General features: G+C 39.9%; 2 protein-coding genes across 2 annotated transcripts in view; one reads left to right on the forward strand and one right to left on the reverse strand.

Moving 5' to 3' along the window:
* The first annotated feature begins 425 nt into the window (after positions 1–425).
* Positions 426–24623, forward strand: susd5 (sushi domain containing 5). Its single transcript, XM_048595894.1, has 4 exons — positions 426–598; positions 4777–4892; positions 13584–13772; positions 22747–24623. The coding sequence occupies exons 1-4, from the start codon at positions 426–428 to the stop codon at positions 23985–23987; spliced, it is 1719 nt and encodes a 572-aa protein (XP_048451851.1). The 3' UTR covers positions 23988–24623.
* Positions 24619–26792, reverse strand: part of LOC109936858 (cartilage associated protein) — a 34723-nt gene continuing 32549 nt past the window's right edge. The window contains exon 7 of the mRNA XM_020535460.2: positions 24619–26728. Within this exon, the coding sequence (XP_020391049.1) occupies positions 26678–26728 (51 nt within the window). The 3' untranslated portion in view covers positions 24619–26677. The remainder of the gene's footprint in view (positions 26729–26792) is intronic.

A 26792-nucleotide genomic window follows, 5' to 3' on the forward strand; every position in this document is an offset into this window, starting at 1 on the left:
CCCAATAAAAACCGAAAGAACTGCGGGATGCTGTAAATCAGGAACAAAAAAAAGCTCAGCAGGTCTGGCAGCATCTGTGAAGGAAGGGTCACCGGACCTGAAACATTAACTCTGTTCTTTCCTCCACAGATGCTGCCAGACCTGCTGAGCTTTTCCAGCAACTTTGTTTTTGTCCCTCATTACACCCCATGTTGAGTTCGGAAGGTTGTTAAAAATAGTTTAATGAAAGCTATGTTTCTGTTTTTTGGGGCTACATTAGAAGTGTAGCGGTCACCCGAGATGGTTCCAGTGCTGAACCAAGAAAATCAAAATCAATAAAAATTCTTGTGAATTAACATCGATGATGGAGTTCGGTCATTCTACATCCACTCTGGGAGTGGGAATTCGAGGCAGTGTCTTATTATATTTGTTTAATCCCAGGGAAGATGTTCGTACTCCGGCCAAAGAATGGGAGCGCGCAGTGGGACGTGGCCGCGGCACAAGGATTGTGCAGAGAGCAGGGGGCGCGCCTGGCTACAGCTGAAGAGCTGCGGCGAGCGGTGGAGGAGTGCGCGTTCACAGAATGTACCACGGGCTGGATCGCAGGCAACCGGATCGGGTAAAGATCCTTCATTTCCCCTCAGGATAGGGTAAAGACCCCTCATTTCCCCTCAGCCCTACCCCACCCCCATAGGATGGAGATTAACCTTCCTGAAAACATTTGGCTTTTCCGGTGAGAAATTTTGTATGGATGGTCGTGCAGCACGCAGCCGAATAACTTACACTTTAATGAGTCACTCTTCACATTGTTGGGTGAATATCAGGGAAGTGTCAATGTCGTAATCAGCAATTAGAACTATCTGAAGATGTTCTCTGAGAGCAGCATAAAACACAATTGACATTTTTATTACCCTAGAATATCTGTTATAATGACTCATGAACACTGCGTGCAATAGTCAATTCTAACTCACTGTGTTGTATCTGTTCTTCATTGATTCAGGAAACAACCCGGAATGTTGTTTAACTAGTGAGAAATGAGCCTGTTTTTAGATTTGTAACCCATCCAGATGAGACGCAATGATATTTTAACAGCTTTCTCCTCAATGACAAGAATGAGCTTCAAATGGAATAAATTCCTGGCAGAACAAATGCGTTCTGAAATATTTGTTATAGATTGTGACCACATCTCAACCAGAGATTAATCTTAAATTTTGGCAATAACAATTTTGCATTCTCATTAACTTATGTGCATTGATCATCCTTAGCTTAAAAACGAAAATGTTATTTAATTTATGAACGTTAAAAATATAAGATCAACATATAAAATACACTATCTTGTCTTTTCTTAGTTTTTGCTATTGAGGATCAAGTATTCCCAGGATAACAGAGTTAGAAACTGAATAGAGACCTCTTTTTCAACCCTAATCTCAGAATGACATCCCATTCCTTTTTCAGTAGAGCAGTTTACATATCAAATGTTCTCTGAATGTTTGGTAGTTTCCATGTGTCAGAATATGAGCAATTTTACACCACGTGCTCAGCCTGAACTGAGCTCTGACCATTGAAACACATCATAATAAAAACTTTTCCAAACTGAAGGGAAAGGAGGCTTCCATCTTGAGAGTCTAACTCACAGCCACCTTTTACACCTCCCCAAGTTGTCTCATTTCTTTTCTAGTTCATTTAAATCTGTGCTGTCTGGTTACCAATCTCTCTGCTGGTGGAAGTAACTTCTCCTTATTTATTCCATAAAGCCTCTCATAATTTTGATTTGCGTTGAACAAAGTCAGAAACTACAAGATTTATAATGATGGGCATTTAAATAATTGGGTGTCATAGTGAGTTAACACAGGATGCTTTCAGTTCTGACCATTGCAAATCAAATTCAACTTATACTGACAGCTATAAAATGAGTTCCATGTGAACAGAGAGAGTGAAGTGAGAGAGAGGAACTGAAGGAAATCAGTTTTAGTAGGGAAATGGAGTTGGAGAAATTGATGGGATTAAAGATGGACAAATTCCCAGGTCCCAACAATCTACACCCCAGAATATTTAAAGGTTGTGGTGCTAGAAGTAGTAGATGCATTGGTGGTCATTTTTAAAGATTCTATAGACTCTGAAACATTTCCTACAGATTGAAGGTTAGTTAATGTAACCGCATACTTATAAAAGGAGGCTGGAATCGAGCCCGGGTCTCTTACACTGTGAAGCAGCAGTGCTAATCACTTGGATAACAGTGACAAGATTTGATAGAGTCAACATGAATTTATGAAATGAAAATCATTCTTGAAAAATTAATTGTAATTGTTCAAGGATGTAACTAGTTGAGTTGATCAGGTTAGCCAGTGGATGTGGTTTGCTTGGACTTTCAGAGGTCATTCGATAAGGTCCTATGTAAGAGCTCAGCATGTAAAATTAAAGGGCATGGGATTGGGTTTAGTATGCTGACATAGAGAACTGGCTGGCAGACAGCAAACAAAGAGTATGAATAAACTGATCATTTTCTGAGTGGCAGCCAGTGACCAGTGGAGTTCCACAGGGATCAGTGCTTGGACCCTAACTATTCACAATGTACATTAAAGATGTATTTGAGGGTACTATCTCCAAGCTTACAGATGATGCAAAGCTTGGTGTGAGGTTATACTGTGAGGAGAATGCAGAGATGCTTCAGTCGGATTTGAAATAGTTGAGTGAGTGGACATAGGCATGGCAGAGGAAGCATCATGTGGATAAATGTGAAGTTAACCACTTTGGTGGCAAAAACAGGAAGCCAGATTATTATCTCAATGGCAACAGAATGTGAAAGGGGAAGGTGCAATGAGACCTGGATGTCTTCTGGCAGTTTGCATTCTTTTCTCTCAAGTACTTTTGTTAACTGCGCTGGAATTCTTAAATCCTTCTCTAAGCACCTATTGAGTTGGCCAGATAGCTTAGGTATATTCTGACCAGAAAAGAGCAAATTTTCATAGCAAATTAGTTTCAATGGAGACAGTAGTCTTACAATAATTTGGCTCATGCTGAAGTCAGGCTAATGCTCTGATGATTTGACTTTAAATCGCACTGTGTCATTTCGTGGAATTTTAATTCATTAATAAATCCGATATATAAAGAAATTCTTTGTAATGGTGATCATGAAACCCTCTCATAGAAATCTGTCTGGGAGCCATTTAATTCAAGGGAAATGAGAGGTGGACAACATATAGAAATAAAAATGGTCTTCTTCAATTTTGTTTAGTCATTTAGTTTCTTAGTTATTAAAAAAACTGAGTTTGGAGATAATGGATGTGTAACTGAAAATTAAGAATTAAGCTACTCAGATCATTGAGTGTAGGAGTTGAGAAATCATGTTGCAGCTGTACAGGACATTGGTTAGGCCACTATTGAACCACTATGTGCAATTCTGGTCTCCCTGCTATTGGAAGGGTGTTGTGAAACTTGAAAGGGTTCAGAACTGATTTATAAGGTTGTCGCCAAGGTTGGAGGGTTTGAGCTATAGGTAGAGGCTGATAGACTTGGGCTATTTTCCCTGGAGTGTCAGAGGCTGAGGGGTGAAATATAGAGGTTTATAAAGTCATGAGGGCCATGGATATGGTAAATAGTCAAGGTATTTTTCCTGGGGTGGGGAGTCCAAAACTGGAGGGCACAGGTTTAAGGTGAGTGGGGAAAGATTTAAAAGAAATCTAAGGGGCAACTTTTTCACACAGAAAGTGGTGCATGTATGGAATGAGCTGCCAGCGGAAGTGTTGGAGGCTGGTTCAGTTACAACATTTAAAAGGTATCTGGATGGGTATATGAGTAGGAAGGGTTTAAAGGGATATGGGCCAAATGCTGGCAAATGGGACTAGATTCATTTAGGATATCTGGTCGGTGTGGAAGAGTTGGGCTGCAGGGTTTGTTTCTGTGCTGTACATCTCGAAGACTCCATGACTCTAAAGCCATATCAGTTGGCATTACAGCTGTTAAGTGGGGACAGGACACTTTGACAATGGCTCAGTAATGACTGTAGTGTGGCATTGAGATTCTTAAGTTAGGTCATATGATGAAACATCCCAGAACACATCCAACTGGAGGTGATGTTAGCCATTGTCCTCTGATTCCAACTTGTGGATCCTTGTAATGTAAATGGTTCATGCAAGTATGTAACTAAGTTAGTTTACATCATCATTGGGAAATGATGTAAGATAACATGACTGCTAGAAGATGGTTCTCTCCAGCAGTCTTGTGGAGCAGATTAAGTCTGGTCATGTACATATCCTGTATCTTGTAATGTTTAAGTAAAGGTAATGTTCGCTGATGACAAATACTCCTTTAATCTTTATCAGATCTTCTCCTGGACCTGACAAAAATTGAACAGCAGGCTCATCGTAAACTCCTGCATCCTGACTTTCCACAAGTTTGTCCCAATTTCTGATCACAACCCTAATAGAAATTGGTAGGATTCTGGAGAGACAAAATCATTTACCACTATTTCTGCAGGAATTTTGTCAATCTTCCACTGCCCAAACTCTTGCAGAATCTCAGCCCTAACAATCAGCAAGACATTTACCCACTTTAAAGCGCCAACAATTCCATAGTCTCCCACAATTACAACAGCAAGTTAGGAATGTCCAGTACAATCCTGAAACAGCTTACTTGTTTGAGTTCTTGTTCCGAGAATGGTGCAGAATGAAGGGCTGGATGCCCTTTAATGGGAATTAAATTGAGAGTGAAACAAGGTGAAGAAGAAATTGAATGTAAATTTTAAAAATAGTTCACAATCTAGATTTGAAGTAATCAATGTGTTCAATTCATACACAGGATAACCATATGCAGTAACATGGGGTTCAACCAACAGGACATCCAAACCATTCGAGTTAAAACTGAAGCAGCTTCTTCACCTGGTCCATATGATTCATTCTGCATTAAAGATCAAGGTCAGTGCTGCATCAATCCACACTGTCAAATGTTAATCTTTTAAACTGGTAACAAAGTGTGTTATATTTTGGGATGTTTCCACAGAGGAAATCAGTTATACTGAAGATGTTTTAAATTAAATTGTTGTTGCACCTTTAAGATTCTTGCTGTGGACTGATGTAAGATAAAGAGGAGGGAAACGTATGTGCAGAGATTTTGAAGAAGGTTGAGAGGCAGGTCTTCCACTGGCTTAGACTTGTGGTTCAGTTAATCAATTTTTCTGGCCTGAGTATGATCAACCCAGTCTGACTAGAAATGGAGTAGTTTGATAAGTATCCAGTTTAGTGCAGTTTGCTTTTATTGTTTTATAGAAATATTTGTCAGTACAGTCCTGTCAGCCATGATCATTCTGTAAAATATACTAAGTTCTAATCTTACTTTGGATTTGATGCACTCTTTTTTTCAGTAAAGCTCTCAGGAAGATTAAATTCCATGACTTGTTGAAAATGGAGCCTTGATTAAATGTCATCTGGCACAACTGCATTCAGTTGTAGGCAGGACATCTGAAGAAGGGTATATTGGCCTTGGAGAGGGTGCAGTATATATTCACCAGAATGTTATCAAGAAGAGGGTTAATGTTTGAAGACAAGTTTCAAAAACTTGGCTTGGATTCCATTTTTCTATTGAGGAACATCTGATCAATGTGCTTAAAATGTTTGAAGACTGTGATAGGTTAGATACAAAAAGAATTCCTCAAGTGAGGAAATAAAAACCCAAGGGGCACAGTCTTAAAATTAGGGCCAGGCTGTGTACGACCAAGATCAGGACACTCTTTCTCAGGGCCATTTGCTTGCTCCGTTAGCATTAACTTACCTAGCGCCTACCTGCACATTGGCAGCATCCATGCCTTGCCTTACTGTGCCGTGCCATGTATGTTAGTGCATTGGCATTTTAACCAGAGACAAAGACTACCTGTACTGTCATATTAATGTCCTCCCTTGTGCAGCCATAGACAGGCTGCTTGTAATGCTTGTTAGTCAGGATCTATCCAGCAGTACATCCTTTATTCATTCATGAGATGAGGGTCTTGCTGGCTAGGCAGCATTCATTGCCCATCTCTAATTGCCCAGAGGTTACAAGTCAACCACGTTGCTGTGGGTCTGGAGTCACATGTAGGCCAGACCAGGTAAGGATGGCAGTTTCTTTCCTTAAGGGACATTAGTGAACCAGATGGGTTTTTCCAACAATCGACAATCGACATGGTCATCATTAGACTCTTAGTTCCAGATATTTATTGAATTCAAATTCCACCATCTGCCGTGGTGGGATTCGAACCTGGGTCCCTAGAACATTATCTGAGTCTCTGTATTAATAGTCCAGCGATAATACTACTAGGCCATCGCCTCCCCCGTACCGCAAACTGAGACATCAATTTAACACCTACACTAAGTGCCAGATGTCTGCATGACAGACACACTGTCTGTTTATTCAACCAAATGGCTATGACTTAAATGGGCTAGTCCTCATGCAGCCCGGTGGAGGCAGGCACTGTTGGCCAGTGAAGTCCAGTGCCATTAATGACACAGTCCATGAACAGTACAAGAGGCCACTGCCTGCCATCCGCTTGGTATGCTCACAGTCAGGGGCCTGTCTCACTGCTGTGTGGGGAGCGAGCAGCATTCTGCCCTATAGAGCCAGGACCAGCATGAGGGAAGTGGTGTATCACCAGTCAAGGAGCTGCTAACTCACTGGTCAAGGCTGGTCAGTCAGGTCTAGGTTTTGCTCATCAAAGTTGGTCAGAGTTCTGGAGAAAATGAGGTGAGACTGACAGCCCTTGATATCAAGGCTGCATTCGACCGAGTGTGGCATCAAGGAGCAGTAGGTATCGGGGGCAAACATTCCAGTGGTTGGAGTCACACCTGACACATAGGAAGATGGTGGTGGTTGTAGGAAGTCAATCATCTCAGCTCTAGGACATCTCTGCAGGAGTTCCTCAGGGTAGTGTCCTAGGCCCAACCATCTTCAACTGCTTCGTCAATGACCTTCCCTCCATCATAAGGTCAGAAGTGGGGATGTTCACCGATGATTGCACAATGTTCAACACCATTCATGACTCCTCAGACACTGAAGCAGTCCATGTTCAAATGCAACAGGATCTGGACAATATCCAGGCTTGGGCTGACAAGTGGCAAGTGACATTCGTGCCACACAAATGCCAGGCTATGACCATCACCAATAAGAGACAGTCTAATCACTGCCCTTGACATTCAACGGTGTAACCATCATTATCAACATCCTGGGGGTTACCATTGACCAGAAACTCAACTGGACTCACCACATTAACAGAGTGGCTACAAGTGTAGGCCAGAAGCTGGGAATACTGCGGCAAGTAACTCATCTCCTGACTCCTCAAAGCCTGTGCACCATCTACAAGGCACAAGTCAGGAGTGTAATGGAATACTCCACACTTGCCTGGATGAGTGCAGCCCCAACAACACTCAAGAAGCTTGACACCATCCAGGACAAAGCAGCCCGCTTGATTGGCACTACATCCACAAACATCCGCTCCCTCCACCACCGACGCTCAGTAGCAGCAGTGTGTACTATCTACAAGATGCACTGCAGTAATTCATCAAAGATCCTCAGACAGCACCTTCCAAACCCACGACCACTTCCATCTAGTAGGTCAAGGGCAGCAGATATATGGGAACACCATCACCTCCAAGTTCCTCTCCAAGTCACTCACCATCCTGACTTGGAAATATATTGCTGTTCCTTCACTGTCGCTGGGTCAAAAACCTGGAATTCACTCCCCAATAGCATTGTGGGTCAACCCACAGCAGGAGGACTGCAGTGGTTCAAAAAGGCAGCTCACTACCACCTTCTCAAGGGCAACTAGGGATGGGCAGGAAATGCTGGCCAGCTAGCAACACCTACATCCCATAAAATGAATAAAATAAAATAAAATCCTGGGGGCCCATCCATCAATCATCTGGAAGGGTGCAAGGTGGGTTTGGGGACTTTCGGTGCTCAGTTGCAATGGGGGCTTCAAGCCAGATAGGGTCTGATTGACACCCGGTTCCAGCAAATCAGAGCTGTATGCAGAAGATCATCACGGAATGTTGAATTGTTGTTGTTATCATGTCAGCATTTGGTAGACATTACGAGGATAAAATACAGCCTTTATTTGTTTCATTTGCGTTCACTCTGTCAATAAAATTTCATGTTTCGAATTGCCCGATTACTTACCTGTATGAGATATTCCCCTACTGGGCAAAGACGAGACATGTGCCCAGTGGATTAGGGACAGAATAGCAGTAACTTGGAGAGAGTGGTTAGATAGGATGTAGCTAATGACAGGTAAACTGTGTGGCATGGTGGTTAAACAGTGACGAGGGTGAGAGAATGGTCTTGTAGATGCCAGGGAGAGTCAGCCATGCTAGCTGTCTGCCATGAGTAGTGTGGCTTTGTGGCTGCTGTGCCATTACATTGCTAGGTAAGGGCAATGCTGGATTGCCAATGTTTGCCCGGTGAACAGAGGCTTTTCAAACATGACATAGGATGCTGGACATTCAGCGGATATCTGGCAAGTAATGAGTTGTTTTGGGGATGGTATTGGTTCAGATGGGGCTAGAATCAGAAATGGGGGATGACATCGCAGCAGTGTGAGTAATTAATAAGGTGAGGTTGGGAAGGTACAGCAAGAAATCTTGCTGGGCCTTACAGTGACAATGCCTCCAAAATGATTAATGAAACTTGCACTTACCCAAAAAAAATCTAAGATTTAGCTCAAGTAATCTTATTTAAGATTTCTTTCTCCTTTTGAATGATATCCCCTCTGCTTCAGTACTTTGCGATTCAATGCTTGGATGCAATTCCATGGATCCCAGATACCTTCCTTCAGTGTGATCCCACATTCTGATGATCAGGCAGGTTTCGCTAAATATTAAAATCCTAGCCTGTACTCTCACTCATCTATCTTTTGGTGGAGGATTCACAGAACGATGGTTAGGATCAAGGATCATTGCCAATACTTCTCCTTTCTGGTCCAGGAATTCTGCAGGAGTGTAAATCATTATTCTGGCTGAGATGACATAATGCAGTAGAAATCAGGGATAGAAACTATTTGTCTTTGTGGCTCAATATCGTGGACAAATTATTCTTCTGCTGATCTGTTGTGTGTAGGACAGCTGTCAAATGTGTTTACCTGTTATTAAAGTGTTATTTTAATGATTAAATTTTAATATTCCAAGTATCAATCCTGTTAACAGAGAATAGTGCTTTACCAATGGTTGAATGTGGACAACAGTTTAATGGGGAATTGAGAGGATGATAGGCAGTAGTGTCTGAATTATGCAGGCCAGATTTCAAAAGTCATTCAAACAACATTTCATTATTGTCATAAGTCTCTTCTCCAACTTCATCCCTGGATTTAATCACTCCACATTGGTGGATGCACTTTCAACTGCCTGGGTCCCAAGCTCTGGAATTCCCTCCTGAAAACTCTCGGCCTCTCTACCTTGCTTTCCTTCTTTAAGATGCTCTTTAAAACTCTACTTCATTGAGATTTTCACCATCTGCCATAACAGTGCCTTATGCGATTCGTGTCAAACTTTGGTTTCTAACATGGTTGCGAAGCACCTTGGGATGTTTTGTAAATATTTGTTATGTGCAACCATTCTGAAAGCCTGCTTTAAGGTCTCTGTTATTACTTTTTTTTGCAAAGGGTTGCCGTTATGTGAGGTGTTTTTGCCAGTAACATTTTCAGGATAGTTGTGATTGTCACAGTGTCTGAAAGTATTGAGCTGCTGGTTGTACTTATACCGAGGAAGCTGGAAATGACTGTTTGGCTGTGGGTAAGAGCTGTGATTTACTGGTTGCCCTGGAACATTGCAGAAAGCAGGCAACTCCTGTTGAATAATAGGATGTCCAGAAACACACTGCAGGCAGAGATTGATTACAGAGGTATAGACAGGATGGGCTATAATCATACAGATTGTCTGTGGACTCAGCTAGAAATAGTTTTAGTCTGTTATTATCTAATCTCTGGTTAATAATGCAAGCATGAAATCACATCTCAATAAACCATGTTATACCAGACATCAATTAACTAGTGAATCCTTTGTTCGTTCCCATTTGTTTATTTCATAAGATTCACAGAATAATGACTTCATCTATTTCAATATTGTTTAAAATGAAATGGTTATTTGATAATTGGTAGGCTCACCTTGAACTTGTTAGGTATTCAGAGGAGATGGTTAAATGTTGAAGTGATAACACCTTATTTAAAAAATAGGACTGAAATGAATCGGGGAATTAGCTATTTAAAATTGGCTTGTTTTTATATTAAATTTTAAGATTTGTTCAATGAAGTTACAGTGCTATTTGATTACTTTTTATCTTGTTTGAACTTTAGTCAATCAGCCTGCATGTTAGATGATGGTACTATTTAATATGATATCAGGTTCTGTCCCAATAAAATTCTTGAAGCTCAATTGTGCATAAATCAGCTCCATTTAACAGAATCTAAGGCATTTTGGAAGATTACACCCAACATAGCTACTATTTCCTAGTAGCGTTTAACATTGACATTGGGAATAATGGTCTCTGAAATAACCTCCTGAAGCAGCAACATTTACTTCAAGCATAGCATCCAGCCAACAAACAAGGCAACAATTCTTAAAAATATTTTAAAAGCTTCACAAACTTCCTTTCTGAACACTTTTTCTTCCCAATACTCCCAATTTGAGCTGTTACTTTGATCAAGCAATAAATTATGTACATTTATGGCATTCTGGATCTGTATTCCATTCCACACACAAACATATACTATAGTTGACACTCCCCATGCAGTATTAAAAGATTGCTGCTCTGTTAGATGTGTCATTTTTTGGAGCAGTTGTTAAACCAAGGCTCCATCTGTGTTCTTGGATGGATGTAAATGATCCTAAGACATGATTGGAAGAATAGGGCAACTTTCTTGGTGTCTGGTAAATATTAATCTTCAATGAACCCCACAATTATTTAGTCACTATGTCATTAGATGTAGAATCTTGCTTTGCACAAATTGGCTGCATAGTTCCAACATTACAATTCAGAAGTATTTCATTGGCTGCAAGGTGCTTTAAGGCATTCTGCAGCTGCAAGAGGTGTGATATAAATAGATCGTTCTGTATTTATTTAACTTGAGAGTTAATACAAACAACATGGACACAAAATAAAAAAAAAACTTGCAGAGAAAGTGAATTCTTTGGGCATGTTTTGGCACGGAAACCTCAAAGTGGGGAGTCTGCTCTCAAAGCCAAGTCTTATTCAGATGTGGAAGTCAGCATGGCTGGATGTTTGAGAATGCAACTAATCTCCCTCTCTATTCTCTGATCTAATAGCATAGATCAAAAAAGTTGAGAATACTCAGCAGGTCAAACAGCATCTGTGGAAAAACAGTGGTTTTGTGTTTTCAGACCCTTCTCCTGATCCACATTCCTACTAAACAAGACAGGCACTGCCAATGAATCTCACAGTGATGTCCTGCAAGTTAATGTTACTGTTGAGCTGGACTATGTCATAGTATATTATCTTATTGTGTTTGTGCATACCATTCCCTTACTTGAACAATGTTCTCCCATGTAATTGATCTGTAGTAATTAGTTACAAAGTTATGTCCAGTTGCTGAAGAGAAACACTGCCAAAACAACAATCAGAACCAGTAAACTATTGCTGGATCCAAGCATAAACATTATCTCTTACGATTAATTTGTAAAGAAATCTCCCTGGCAAATATACATGGTTATAATTTAATCACACCAATCATGATGTCAGCAGAAACCTTTGATTTGGAATGTAGCCAATGTCTAAAATGCATAACCAGTGAAGTGCTAGGTACACCCAATAGATCAGGATTATACTGCAAGTGGAACATTGGCTCAGGTGCAAGTGAGGTCACCCAATACTTTAACACCACCCCCTAAACAAATCAGCTGCTCTCTCACTCTTAAAGTGTGGCTTTGAAATTACACATCGAAGTTTACACTGCTAGGAGCTGAGTGCAGTTTTGCCTTGGTTAATCAAGTGACAGTAAAAGACTGGCCCAGGTCACTGATACAGCATCACTGGTCACTGTTATTGATCCTTTATGCTGAATTGATTTATGTACATTTATATCACAGACTCCATACTTGTAGGCTTGCTTGTCCATTGTTGTTGACTTACATATTTCATAAGCTTATAGAAATAAGCTCTATGCAACTAATTCATTAGTCTATGCAAATATAATTTTTGATTTACGAATGTCTGTTTATTATATATTCCATTATCCATGCATCCTGGTTTGTTGGTGTGAACATTTATTGGCCTATGCGTTTATATATAGGTGTATATGTTTGGCATATGTATTGACCCCATATTTATGAGTTGTCCAATACACAAAAAGTTTCCTGGGCTCTTATTGAAAAATTGTACTGCTGACTGGTGATTTCTTCCTGTGATTTCCTGTATTTTAGATTTTGGTGTAGAATTGGAGACTATATATAAATATTCCCACTATGCAATTCTCCCAGATGGAAAGATTCCACATTCGGAACATGGGGCTGTACTTTCCCATGGGTGTCTGGAGAATATGCAGCTACCGGATTGATCATGGCCTCAGAGCACTTGCTGGTGCAACTTGATGTGAGGTGGCATGGTAATTGAACATTAACTCATTTGCCAGACAAATGAGATTGGCAGACAGCCTAGAAAAGTGGGAGCTATAAGAGGAAGGCCCTTACTAATGGCTAGTTGGCTAGCAGATTCATTGGAGAAGCAAGTGCTACTGGAGAGGGGGGAGAGTTAGGAGGTACCTCAAGGGAGACATGCTAATGAAGCTGTCCCTCTTCACTGGCGAAAATGAGGACAAAGGGGTCTTAGGATGGAGAGGTAATGCCTCCAGGAGAGCTCCAGTGGCTTTCCTAGACTCATAAGATTAATGACTGTCTGAAGCTGCTACTTAATTCAGTCATCCATGGCCTGCTGACCTCCTGCCAAGAAGCCTCCTCTGCAGTCTTATTGGGCTCGCAAATGTAACACCTGGGAAAGTTGCAGTTTTGAGGGAAAGTTACTCCTGACTGGGGTCTTCGTTGTCTGTATCAATGGAGAGGGCTGCCAATTATCGTGAGAACCTCCCCCCAAGGGAATGTCACCCGGGGTGGGACAGTGTCAGGAACAGCGTTGACATTCTTTCCTACTTCTTTCCCCGTGACTACCTACTAAATGTATCATCACTGGCGAAGTTCAGCCTATGCAAGCAAATAACCCTCTCTCCAGAAATCTCTGAATGTGATAATTGTAGTAATCGTTTCACTTAAGGTGAATCATATTATAGGCCACACCTTCTGCCCTCTGTTAATTTTCCTGAGGGCGTTATGTATTAACCTTGTGGTATGTGAACTAGAGTAATATAGACTTCTTTCATGGAGAACAAGCTTCACTGTTGCAGCCTCAAATACATACAGCCTCGGATCTAAAATGTATTCTCTTTGATCTATCATCAAAAGTTAACCATCATAAGACCATAAGAAGAGGAAACATAGTCGGCAGGATCCTCCTCACTAATGCCAGAACTCTGCATTGTCAGAGATAAGCACACAGAAGGTGAAATCTACAGAGGGAATAAAACTGATTTGAGTGACTGCTTCATACTTGACATATCACTAAACATCTTCCTTTCCTTGCAGGTAAGCCTTGTGGAGACCCTCCGTCCTTTCCCAATACCATTCTCCAGGGCCACACTGGAATTGAAATGGGTGATGAGCTGCTTTATGTCTGTGCCCAAGGTTACGTCATGGCCAACAGGGAGAGAGCCTTTAGCCTGCTGTGTGATAGCTGTGGAGAATGGTATGGATTCGTTCAAGCCTGTATGAAAGGTGAGAGAAAATGCACATCACTAAATACTAACATCCAACAGGATCACTGATTGGAGGCATTGTGGTATCGACTTTGGGACATTCTGCATGTTGGCTAGTCAGTAAGTTGCACCGTCCCAAAACTGAAATATTAAAGATCTGCTTGTAAAATAAATTTCTTTTGTTTCTCATCATGCATGGGTTTAAATCAGAATGAACTAGGGCTTTTGGGTCATCTAAATGATGTTTTACAATATATCAGAACTTCTTCATAATAGAGGTGATGTGTTCAGGGAGTACAACATTTTGTAGTTATGGCCCTGATATCAACACTGAACATACATAGTGATGCTTGCTTTAAACATAGACAAGTAGCTGAAAGTTTACCAATTGAAATGGTTTTAATTTTAAAAATCAAGAAATGTTTTCTTCAAACCGTGGTCTTGGAATATGAAAGTATATGTGTTAACACACTCCTAGATGCAATTGTATGTCAGATTTCCATCCTTGTGTAACATAACCCTATTCCATTCCATGTGAACAAAACTACAGCTGTCACAGAAAGTGGCTCATTGCCAAAAACAAATATTAATTCCAATACAGCATGGTCATTTTCTGAGAAATACCACATTTTATTGGACTATTGATCAGTGTAGATAGTGAAGAGGGTTCTAGTACAGTCTATTTACAACTCATCTGTCACTGAATAGTTATAAGAATTTGTTAGAGCTTATGGCTATTTCTAAGTAGCAAAGAAATCTTTGAGGTATCATTAAACACTGTGCACTGTGTATTTACCAGCATATGAACCATATAAGAATCCTTTAAAATAAATCTGTGTCTCCTTCAGACTATAAATATAGGAACTGATGCCTGTCAACTCAATTCTGGGCAATGGGGCCATCTTTCAGCGAATAGGGTAATTATTATAATTATTGTGATTTAGCTAAACAGTGGCCTAAATTAAACTTCAGTGACTAATTCACTGATAAGATGTCCCTTAGCATTAATGATGATTTACGTAGATAAATGCAAGTTAACACTAATGGTTAAAAGTATACGGGCCAATTTAGAATATTAAGGTGACATAATCCCCAGAGAATACTTACTGCTGAAGAACAATCTTGAATAAAAGTGGTCGCCACAGTCTTACCAGATCATATGACTGCTTCCTCATTAGAGGGAGACAACTGGTGATGGCTTAACATGAGCATCACCGTGCTTCAGGAGAGGGGAAAGGTTAAGAAGGAGAGTCCTTCATAGTAACCTCAGCTGGTGCAGGAATTGAACCCATGCTGTTGGTATCACTCTGCTTTGCAAACTTGCAGACCAACCAATGGAACTAACCCACCCCTAATCTTTAAACAGTTCTTATGACACATGAAAACAAAGTACCATGCTGAAAGTACAGCAGGTTATGGGCATTTAATAGGTTAACCAAATATTTAACATTTTTTTTGGAGAAACACCAAAGCACAGTTGGGGGTTTGGAACTAAAAAAAGATAGATCCCTCTTGAAAATAAACATCATGCTTTCAGGGATTCTAAGGGCAAATCTTCTTAGTAGGTTAGAATTTTTGACACTTTATTTGGAAGAATTTCTCGCACTCCTCTCCCATTCAATTTAAAACTAATTTCACTTAAGAGGGTCACAGATAGTATAAATATAACAAATAAAGTGTTTGTTGTAGACTTCAATCCAACTTTAAAATAAATTAAAGTAGATGTGGCTAACAAGTGGATGGCACGGGATCACATATCAAATTGGTCAATTTCATCATCAGAGCTAACTGACAGCCTATACCAATGGTTTGGAAACGGTTTTATCTTCTATATAGACTTTTAAAAAAATTGCTCACTAATTGTTGGAAGCCATCTTTTCGTGCACATTTAAAAGCAGAGGGAAGAGATATCTATGTTTGGAGGTGAACCTGACTGATGTTGCCAGTCTAATGATATTACTCTCGACTTTATTAATTACTAAATTTTATGGTCCAGAATGGAGCAAAGATATTTGACATTGACCTTGAGAATGTTGCTCACAAAGTTCTAATGTGTGAAAAGGATTTTCCCTTTCTTGAAAGAAGTTTAAATCTAATGCCAGGGGGATGTTTTGCATGCAGCAGCAAGTAAATAAAGTGCCAACTATATTGAAGTATTCTCACACAAGCTAGCAAGTTAAAACCAATTAATATCCTTAACTTTTATTTTCATATCTGAAAATTTTAATTAAGTTATCATGGTTGGATTATGGTTGAAGCTAAACTAATAATAATCTTTTAATGCTTTTACTTTAGGAACTCTGGTTATTTTTAATGATTGTAGAGAAATCTGACAATCTACAAATGTAATTTTTTTAAAAAATCAACATATTAATGAATTTAAAATATAAAATTTTCTGGGCCAGTGAGGATGTTTCGGAGTAATTTTGAAGGCATAACGTTTTTGAGGATTTTTACAATGAGACTACATGTAAAATTAAGAGTTATCAATTCAATTGATATCCTCAGGGAGGTTTCAACCACATAGGCTTTGGAGAAATACAGAAACAGTCAGCAGTACCTGAATTTCCATGTTATTCTGCACATTACACTCTAGTAGTTGCTGTTAGCTTCAGTGGAGTATGTTGCTGAAAGCTGACAGTTTCAGTATCAGTGTCATATCACAATCTGGGCCATTGTCATTTTTGTATAGTCACAGGAATATAGTAAAATCCAATTAACATACATTTTGTTACATGAAATCAGAGCTGTGGATATCTTTTGGAGCCATTTATGTCTACATTGACTCCTGCGTTTCCTACATTTGCAATAATGACTGATCTTCAACAGTACTTCATTGGCTGTAAGAGACAGTAAGACCTGCTGATGCTGGTATCAGAGATAACATAGTGTGGGGCTGGAGGAACAGAGCAGGCCAGGCAGCAACAGAGGAACAGGAAAGCTGATGTATCGGGTCAGGACCCTTTCTGAAGGCCCTTCCTGCTCCTCTGATGCTGCCTGGCCTGTTGTGTTCCTCCAGCTCCACAATGTGTTATCTTCATTGGCTGTAATGTGCTTTGAAACACCATAGAACTTCAAGGTTATGCATTTGGAGGGTTGGGGGAGGGGAAATAGGCTAGGGTTTGTTTCCTTAGAACAGAGGAAGCTGAAGGGTGACTTAAAGCTGTACAAAATAATGAAGGACTTGGATAGAATCAATTACCAGGGGATATCAGAGTATTTGTTAGAAGAATTAGAGGGAATTTGAGGGATTCCATGTCATCTGTTAGCCACGTCTATTTTAATTATTTTAGAGGAAAACCTTTCTCTCACACAGAGGGCAGTGGGTATCTGAAATTCACTTCCTACTTTGGTACCTGAGGTGAAGCCCCTCAACTCAGTTAAAACAAACCTGCATTTGAGCCTGGAACTTAAGGTCATAAGCCCGTAAGATAAAGAAGTATGAGTAGGTCATTTGACCTGTTGAGTCTGCTCTACCATAAAATAAGATCATGGGTGATTGAACAACCAAATCCCCTTTGCTGACTTTTCCTCATCACCCTTGAGTTCCTTAGTGAAAATCTATCTACCTCAGCCTTGGACATATCTAACATTTCATCCTTAACAGCTGTCTGTGGGAATGAATTCCACTACAATTCAATACATTTAGAGATGAAATTCCTTCTCATGTCTGTCTTAAATGGACAATTTCATACTTTATGATTATACCCTTTGATCCTAGATTCTGTCAGAAGACGACACACATTCTCAGCATCGATTTTGCCAAGCCCTAAGAATCCTATATTTTTCAATATCTCATTTTTCTAAACTCCAATCAGTGCAAGCCACTGAACTCAACCTCACCTTGTAAGAAAATCTCTCGATAGCTACGATCAACCTAACGTACCTTCTCTAGAACGCTTTCAATGCCAGTATATCTTTCCTTAGATAATGAGATGAAAACTGTTCACAATATTTCAGGTATGGTTTGACTAGTATCTTGTATAGTTTTAGCAAGAGTTCCCTATTTTTATACTCCATTCCCTTTGAAATAAAGGCTTTCCTATTCCTGCTGAACTTATGTACTCGCTTTCTGTGTTTGATGTGTAAGGAACCCCAAATTCCTCTATGCTGCAGTCTTTTGCTAATTAAATAATATTCAGCTCTTCTATGCTTCCTACAAAAATGCATAACCTCACATTTTTCCAACTTCCCAGACTGATGTGTTCCGATTAGCTCAACTTTCTAATTATGTCCTAACAAATGCTTTGATTTAAATTCCATTCAGAATCAACCCTGTGCATATGTCCACACTAAATCTGTGAAGCTCTGTAACCTGAAAGGCGACAGACCAGGAGCTGGAAAGTGGGACCAGAACAGGTTGCTAGTTTATTCAAATCAGAGCAGACAAATTGGGCTGAATGGCCTTTTTCTGTGACATACCTTTTCTGTGGTTCTAACAGTCTGGCATTGTGAAAACTACTGAACAAATTCAGTTTTAGAAAATATATATATAGGCTATATACTCTTACAAGATTCTTGTTGAGATATTATAGGTATCTATCTCAGATATAAGTTGGCTCAACAAGGTCCCTTTCGGATTATGTCATAGGTGCAAAGTAATACAAGCTGGCAAGTAGCTGAGGGACATTCAAAGGTACAATGATTGCTCATAGTTCATGTTTCCTGCTTCCTTTCTTGGCATGAATGAACACAGTGTTCCACTGAAAACACAGAAACATTGAGCTTACCCTGGACAGGAGGCAAAAGTGTGAATTTGGAGTCGTCCTTTATTCACTCTGTATTAGCAGGGACAGGCATATACGGCAAAACAGTTTACCACAGCTGAGCTGTGAAGTGAGGCCATTTGGGACTGAGATCATGCTGTTATTGCCAATCTTATTCTTATATAGAAATGTTCACTTGTTGATGCAGTCATAAACAGATGGGGGGTGGGGGACGAAAAGAGAGAGAGAGAGAGAAAAGAGAAAGCACGCAAGAGAGGGCTGCCCAGATACACTGTTTGCAGGGAAATTTATCTTGCATTCATCTTGTAATAAAGTTCACCTTTCTAAGCTCGTGGAGGTTGATTAAGATGATGACTGCGTGTCATAAAATGTGGCTTTAAAAGAAACCAGGAGGATGATACATGTTTCATGACTAAATATGGAACTGCATTCTGTCCTTCATGCAATTGAAAATAATTCAATGGGTTGGAGGAGGAGAAATGAAGTACCGTTCACTTGCAGCATTTACAGCTGCTAAATATAACCACCATCACATTTCCTTGCTAAATGTCGACAATGAGGCCAGGTTACTTTCTACAAAGGTAACCTCAAGCCAGACAGAAATTATTACCCAATATTGAACACACCCATTAGTGTCATTCTGGAAAAGGAAACATGAAACTTAGAATAGGGGAAACCAAATTTGTTTTCTTTGATGTCAGACTGATGAATAGAAGCATTTATACCTTCAGCAGATTGGCCAGATTGCCCGTGCCAAAACTAACTTTCTGCAGTTGGACTGGTTCAAATGAGGAGAAGAAATCTTTCACAATTTATTGCAAGTAAAAGCAAAAACTTCAAATTGATAATTTGATAACTGCTTTATTTTAATCGTAATTACCTTAAAAAAAAGTGTTTGGAGGCCGTGATGCACAGGCTAGCATTTATTGTCCATCCCCAATTGCCCAGAGGGCAGTTAAGAGTCAACCACATTTCTGTGGGCCTAGAGTCCCATGTAGACCAAACCAGGTAAGAAAAGCAGATTTCCTTCCCCAAAAGACATTAGTGAATTATGTTTGGTTTCTCTCACATTACTGGAGGACAAAAAATAATATTAAAAGTTTAATTTTTCTGTTTATATTTAAGTATTTTTAGTTCAGCATCAATATTAAACTGACTGGAATGTTTCTGACATTTGAACTAGTCTTCGAGTCTAATACTATTCAGTGTAACAGCATCACTGATGTCACCATATTCAACAAACAAATCTTATGCAACTCAGAAACAACAGTAGAGTTCCATTTGTTAGTCACGTATGGGGAGTATGTTCAATTCTCGTACTGTCTTTGCTCGTGTAATCTCAATAATTACTAGGTGAAATTTTTTCTCTTCTTCACATTTTTTGGTAAAATTCCAAGACAACTGCTGGTGTAAATAGCAAGGTGGAAAGCCTTCGGGTATAGGATGATATAAACGGACTGGTCAGATAGGCCAAACAGTGCCAATGGAGTGAGGTGACACATTTTGGGAGGACTAACAAGGGAGCAAAGATTGAATAGTTGGACCCTAGGAACTAGAGAGGACCAGAGGGACGTGGTGTGTATATGCATAGATCCTCGAAGACAGCAAGACAGGTAGGTACGAACATATTTGGACACTTTATTAGTCAATGCCTTGAATACAAGAATAAGGTGGTTATGATGGAGTTGTATATAATGTAAGTTAAGCCAAAGCTGGAGTACTGTGTGCAGTTCTGATTGCTACATTATAGTAAGGATGTGGCTACATTAGAGGGGGTGCAGAAAGGATTCACCAGGATGTTGCTTGGGCTGGTGTGATTCAGCTATGAAAAGAGGCTAGACTTCATAGTGACCACATTCACAGCAAGTGTTGGTTGCTTGAGGAACTCCAGCTCAGAACTGATGAGCTGGAATTTGAACTTCGATCACTGCAATACATAGGGAGGAGGAGTATTACCTTGATAAAATGGTGTGAGGCTGGATGAACACAGCAGGCCAGGCAGCAGAGGAGCAGGAAAGCTGATGTTTCGGGTCTGGACCCTTCTTCAGAAAATGATGTTGTGTTTCAGGGGGCAGTCACACCCCTTAGATCAACTACCTCAAATTTAGTCAGTTGTCAGGAAAGGTGCGACTACAAAGGAGGGTGTAACTATGAGCGAGGCAGGTAGCAAAGAGGTAGTGCTGGAGTTGCCTCAGCCCTTGAGCTTGTCTAACAGGCTTGAGATTTTTGTCCACGCAGGGGGCAAGAGTGGGGGGCTGTAGGGCCAATGAGCAAACTGCCCAAAGCACCACTGTACAAGGAGCTATGCAACAGAGGGCAGAAAAATGTAGTTGTAATCAGTGATAGTGTGGTCAAGGGAATAGATACTGTTCTCCATGGCCAAGATCAACAATTCTGAAGGCTATGTTGCCTGCCTGGTGCTGGGCTCAAGATATCTCATCTGGGCTACAGAGTCCCTTGGAGTGAGAGGGGAAACATCCAGTTGTTGTGGTTCCTTTAAGCACCAGTAATTTAGGTAGAAAGAAGAATTCAGCTCTGCTGAGGGAATATGAGCAGTCAGGGGCTAAATTAGAAAGCAGAACCAAAAAGGCAATAAGCTTTGGATTCGGAGCGGAGATTTTGGAGGCATGGGTAATGATCTTTCATGAATAACTGGAGTAAGGGAGGGTACCAGATGACTGGAAAATTAGAAGGGAGAGATGAGAGGATAGGAAACTACTGGCCAGTTAGCCTCCCTTGGTTCAATGGTAAGATTTTAGAGTCCATCATTAAGGATAAGATTGCGCAGTACTTGTAAGTACATGGTAAAATAAGGCTGTATCAGCATGGTTTCTTCAAGGGGCGTCATGCCTGACAAATCTGATAGAATTCCTTTAAGTAACAAGCAAGTTAGACAAAGGATAGCCAATGGAACTGATCTGTTAGGATTTCAAGAAAGCTTTTGACAAGGTGCTGCACAGGAGGCTTTGAAATAAGGTAAGAACCCATCATGTTAGGGACAAGGTACTGGCATAGATAGAGGATTAGCTGACTGGCAAAAAGCAGAGTATGGATAAAGGGGTCATTTACAGGATTGCAGCTGGTGACTATTGGAGTTTCAAAGTGGTCCATTTTGGGATCACATTATACATTACAATCTGGACAAGGGGAGATCTCATTTAAACTTACAGAATACTGAGTGCCCTGGATAGCCGTGGACATGGAGAAGATGACTCCAGTGGTAAGAGAGACTAGGACCCAAAGGCACAGCCTCAGAGTGCAATGCTGACCCTTTAGAACTAAGAGGAATTTCTTCAGCCAGGGTGTGGAGAATCTGTGGAACTCATTGCCATAAAAGGCTGTAGAAGCCAAGACATTGAGCGTATTTAAGTCAGAAATAGGCACTTGATTAATAAGGGGGATCAAAGGTTAGAGGAGGAATGCAGGAAAATGGGGTTGAGAAACATGTCAGCCATGATTAAATGGCAAAGCAACTTTGATGAGCCGAATGGCCCAATTCTGCTCCTAAATCTTATGGTCTAAGGACATTTTGTGGACAGGCCCTTCAATTAGCACAGTAGATTTGGAATGCAAATGACAGGTGCACTGCCACATTTTAAAGATAGCACAGATGCAAGGGATGCTGACCTTTGGCCAGACATCTATTAAGTGGTGAGTTGTGGGAATGGTGTGTGGCAAGACAGAGTGGAAATTGGATGGGAAACACACCATCGGGGCATTAATGTAGTGAGTTTGTTTAGATACAGAGAGAGGACTCATTGTGGCAACAACCCCTCCAAAAGTCTCAACAGAACTTGGACTGAGCTAAAACAAAAGTACAATTCAGCTCATGAGTTTTTCCAACATTTGGAACGGTGCTTGGATAATCAGAGGCCTTGGCTGTGGAGCTCTCGTTTTGGATGGGAATCCAATACAGGATTTTTATTAAGATGGGGCAGAGACCAGGGACAGGATACCTTATCTCCTACCTCCTCCTATTGATAGTGGGATAGGAGGCTTGCACTCCAGAAGAGTGCAAGCTAAAACCAACATTGCAAATGAACTTTCAACTCATTATACCACATGTGATATAAATGTATTTCAGAAACCATTCATTTGAGAATACTAACACATATCTACCCATAGCTGAAAGAAACTAAAATTTCTCAATGAAATTAATATCTGTATGCCAGTTTCTACATTGCATGAAAATCACAACTTACTTACCCTTGAAAGCTAAATCCAAGTAAATTTAGTTAAAGCATGCTTGTTTTTCTTTTAAAAAAGGTGAAACTGAGGGACATGTTGACTATGAAGACAAGTTCCCTGATGAAGACTCAATGTCATTTTCTGATCTTAATGAGCAAGGCAGAATCATTGTTTCGGAGAATGGTGAGACAGGTATGGGCGATGAACTAGATGAAGGTACTGATGGATCAATAGGAGAGGATGGCCAAGAAACACCTAAATCAACTGAGTCACCAATTTCATTACTCAGCCAGAAGCATCTATTTTGGTTCCCTTCTGAAGTGTTTCCCAACACTGAGCAGCCAGATACCAAGGAACCAGAAATGAAGTCCAAGCTCCAAATTACTTCAAGTGATAATCAAATTGGGGTGAAGACTGATGTTATCAAAGGAGTCCAAACAGCTCAAGGCAAAGATTTACCTGCTGAACCATCCATTGTTTCATCCATAACTAAAGTTATTGAGGAAACTATTGCTAACACGGATGAAACCTGGGTAGATGGCTATCCCATTGTATCAGAAAACACAGAGGAAGGTGAGAAGCTTGACAGATCAATGCAAGTAGAAGATGAAACTATTGTCACCACAGACCATTCCAACCATATTGAAATCAGCAGGGCCGATACTCCAACCACAACCTCTGCCATTCACTACACACAGATAAGTGTACCAACTAGAATGCCTGATCAAGGAGTTAGACAAGTGGACATTGGTCTAACACCAACTACAGAACCTGAAAATGTCAGTGCCAATAAAGCTATCGAAGATGTCAATTTCTACACAACTACCTTCTTGATTACAGGTGTTGATGAGTCCTGGAAATCCTCTGATGTAATGACTGAATCTTCACCATCTCTAGAAAACACTGGAGTAAGTGAAGGTTTACACCCTGCAGATCATGCCTCAATCCCCACAGAAACAGAGGAGATTTCAACCCATAATATTGTGACTTTAAGCACACCTGCAGCTAGTACCCAGACTTTGATGGATTTTACAGAAATAGACATTATTGATGTATTTGCTAAAGGGAAGAATTTCAGTGATGGCACTGAGGCCAAACTGCTCCCCACTGTTGACAGTTGCACAGGAGACGAATGTTTGCACTCAAAGAAAGGCCCCATAATTGCTGTCATTGTAACACTGGTTGGTCTGCTGGTATTAGCAGTGATATTGGCTGTATGGTGCTACAAACGCAGACATCAGAAAACTTCCATATACCAAATGAATGGAAAGGGACAAATGAGACGCACTGAGCACATTGAGATGCAGTATAAAGTGTAATTTTAAAAATTGCTTATTGAGGAAGGTTCTGCAATAAAAGTGGGGCTATCAGAAATGACCCAACTTAAAAATGGGAAGCATTCCAATACAGTATGAGTTGTCTTAATTCAAAGATGCTTTCAATACTTACTATTACAAAGAAATATGCTTAAAATACATTGAATAAGCAGAATGAACAATGAGTTTGATTGGTTAAGCAGACAAAAAAAAAACACTGCTTCCATTGGAAGAATGATGGGTGTACCAATGACCTCTGAACAGGGACACCCTCTCGTTCAGTTGCAATTGGACATTAAATTTGACTAGACATCCTGGAGAATCTTGTAAAATTAAGGGTGGGAACTTTAGGTGGCTCATGTCAGAATCATGTAAAGATTTGTACATAATTGCTATTTAGGTTCTTTGTTATAACAGTCTGCATGTGTTTAACAATTGTAATCCAAAATACTGCAATTAATTGAACTTAATTTTGAGAAAATGCGATATTTATTCTACTCCTACTGTATTTATTCTACTTTAATACGCAACTGTCTTTTACTAAATAGCTTCACACTGTTCTGTATAATGGCCAAGAAAATCAAATCTCATCTTTCATAAAATGAGGCCATCTTAAAAATATCAATACAATCTCTCCATAAAAAGGTGAAATTTTATTTTCGTTTATTGCACCCAGTTGTACAGATTCTATCCTTTTCTAAAGATAAAATAGGCACACAATGGCTGTAGTGTATAAAGAAAGATTAATACTGCTATATTAATGTGATTCATGTTTTTTTAAAAAAAACAGGATTTACCACAAGAATGTTGCTGTTCACAGTCCAGACATGATGCATTGAGATACAAAAAGAGTGAAGATCATAATATGGGGGCAGGGAGGAGCTGAAGGTGGGGATGGAGGAGTGGGGTAGGTGCAGGGGAGTAATTGTAAGGGAGCAGCGAGTGATTGGCTGTCTACATCAGACTATTTGTTAGTTTGCTTTAAATCATCAAATATAAATCTCAGTTAAATAAATTTAGTGTTATTTCTTTTCTATTTTTCAAGCAGTTTGGATTATACATTAAAAAGATAGTTTGTGACCTGAAGTAAACATGGAAAGAATTTAAGGGCAGGCTTTGAGGGTTTTTTTGGTTGAGCAAACAATGACCAAACAAAGGTTAGTATTATGTGATTCGCACTCATATACACCTTCATGCAATTTCAAATGGTATCTGATTTAGTTTCTTCTGAAAAGAACATTTTGGAGCCAGAAAGATTACAGATTATTCATGTTATCAAGGCAGCAGTTGTTTTGTGAGAATCTCTAATCGTTTGGTGAGTTTACACTATGTTATTCAATCCACCGGTGACTGTGTAAAAGGAGTTGCTGTTTAAGGCATGGCTCACAACCAAGTGTCCAGGCACAAGCAGCTGCACTGAAGGATTAGTTGTGGGTTTTTCACATTGACTCTCTACAAACAGCATCAAGGGTCTATATTCAAACATTAATAAATGAGTCAATGTTTTCCCTGGCACTGAGGCAGTACAGCTAGTGGAATCCTGAGGCAAATACGAAACAAGTTTGGTTTAAGTCCTTGATATAGAATCATAATCAGTAAACATTTCTGAACTTTGCAATCTGTATACTTTTTAGTCACATGTTTAAACAAAAATTATACCAAAAAATTCTCCACAAGTTGCAAAAAAAATGCATAACATCTTTTTCTAAATATGAGATCTTCCCAATATTATTATTAAATGGGTTCCTGACAATTAGATCAAACAGCACCTACATGGTTTCCATTCTTGGGGGAGGAGAGTAACTTTTTCAGGGTCTAGGCCCGAAACGTCAGCCTTCCTGCTCCTATGATGCTGCTTGGCCTGCTGTGTTCATCCAGCTCTACACCTTGTTATCTCAGATTTTCCAGCATCTGCAGTTCCTACTATCTCTGGTTTCCATTCTCACTGGTAATGCTAAATTTAATCCTGATAGATGTGAAGGATAATACATGTGAACACATATTACTGACTGATACCTCTATTCAGTGTGAATCCATGAAGCAGATTTTACTGATTTATATTGCTTTCAAAAATTCAGCTCCCCTACAGTCAAGATCGACATGGTCTTGGGGCTGATTCAGGACGACATTTAGCACTGAAACCAACCAAGTTGCTCAGAAATGGAAAGCATGTTAGTTAAACCAACTACATATAGTATGTATGCCAGGTGTCTTTAAACGTCATTTGGATTTTGGAAGAAACCGAATAAACATTCTTTTAAAGAAAGACTATCAGTACAACCGTAGAAAACAAAAACAGTCCAATAATCCGAGATAGCAGCCTGGAAGAACTTTGAAGAAGCTGTGATGGTTTTCATCTCTAGAAACTATTTCTGAGCTAGATTGGAGAAGAAATGAAAATGAACACAATGGAAGCTAAATGTATAAATTAGGCAACGGCTCAAAGCTAAAAAATTTCTATTAAGTAATAAAAGGCACATCTCCAAATAAAAAAAAATAGGGCTGCTACTCAGGCACGTAGATGAACAAACAAAGAGAGGTTTATATTAAAAAAAAACTAAGACTTTAAGCACATATGGGAAGAGTTCAGAATTTGAGGAAATTATCCTGAGTTAAGGCAGCTGGAGACATGGATTCATTTTGTGTTTTTAACCAACACAGTCTTTACTGCAGACTCTGCTCCGTCGCTAATATTAACTGTCTGCTTCTTCCAGAAGATCGTCAATATACTCCAATACTTCATCCTGCACAAATGGAACAAACATTAGTGTTCAAACCTCAGCCTGATTTACTTTCTATAATTCTAGG

This window comes from Rhincodon typus, chromosome 4 (genome assembly GCF_021869965.1).
Source record: "Rhincodon typus isolate 14 chromosome 4, sRhiTyp1.1, whole genome shotgun sequence".
NCBI lineage: Eukaryota > Metazoa > Chordata > Chondrichthyes > Orectolobiformes > Rhincodontidae > Rhincodon > Rhincodon typus.

Coding starts and splice junctions, on each gene's coding strand:
- susd5 (XM_048595894.1), top strand. CDS start 426: ATGTTCGTACTCCGGCCAAAGAATGGGAGCGCGCAGTGGGACGTGGCC. Junction 599..4,776: donor ATCGCAGGCAACCGGATCGG/GTAAAGATCCTT, acceptor ATTCATACACAG/GATAACCATATGCAGTAACA. Junction 13,773..22,746: donor CGTTCAAGCCTGTATGAAAG/GTGAGAGAAAAT, acceptor CTTTTAAAAAAG/GTGAAACTGAGGGACATGTT.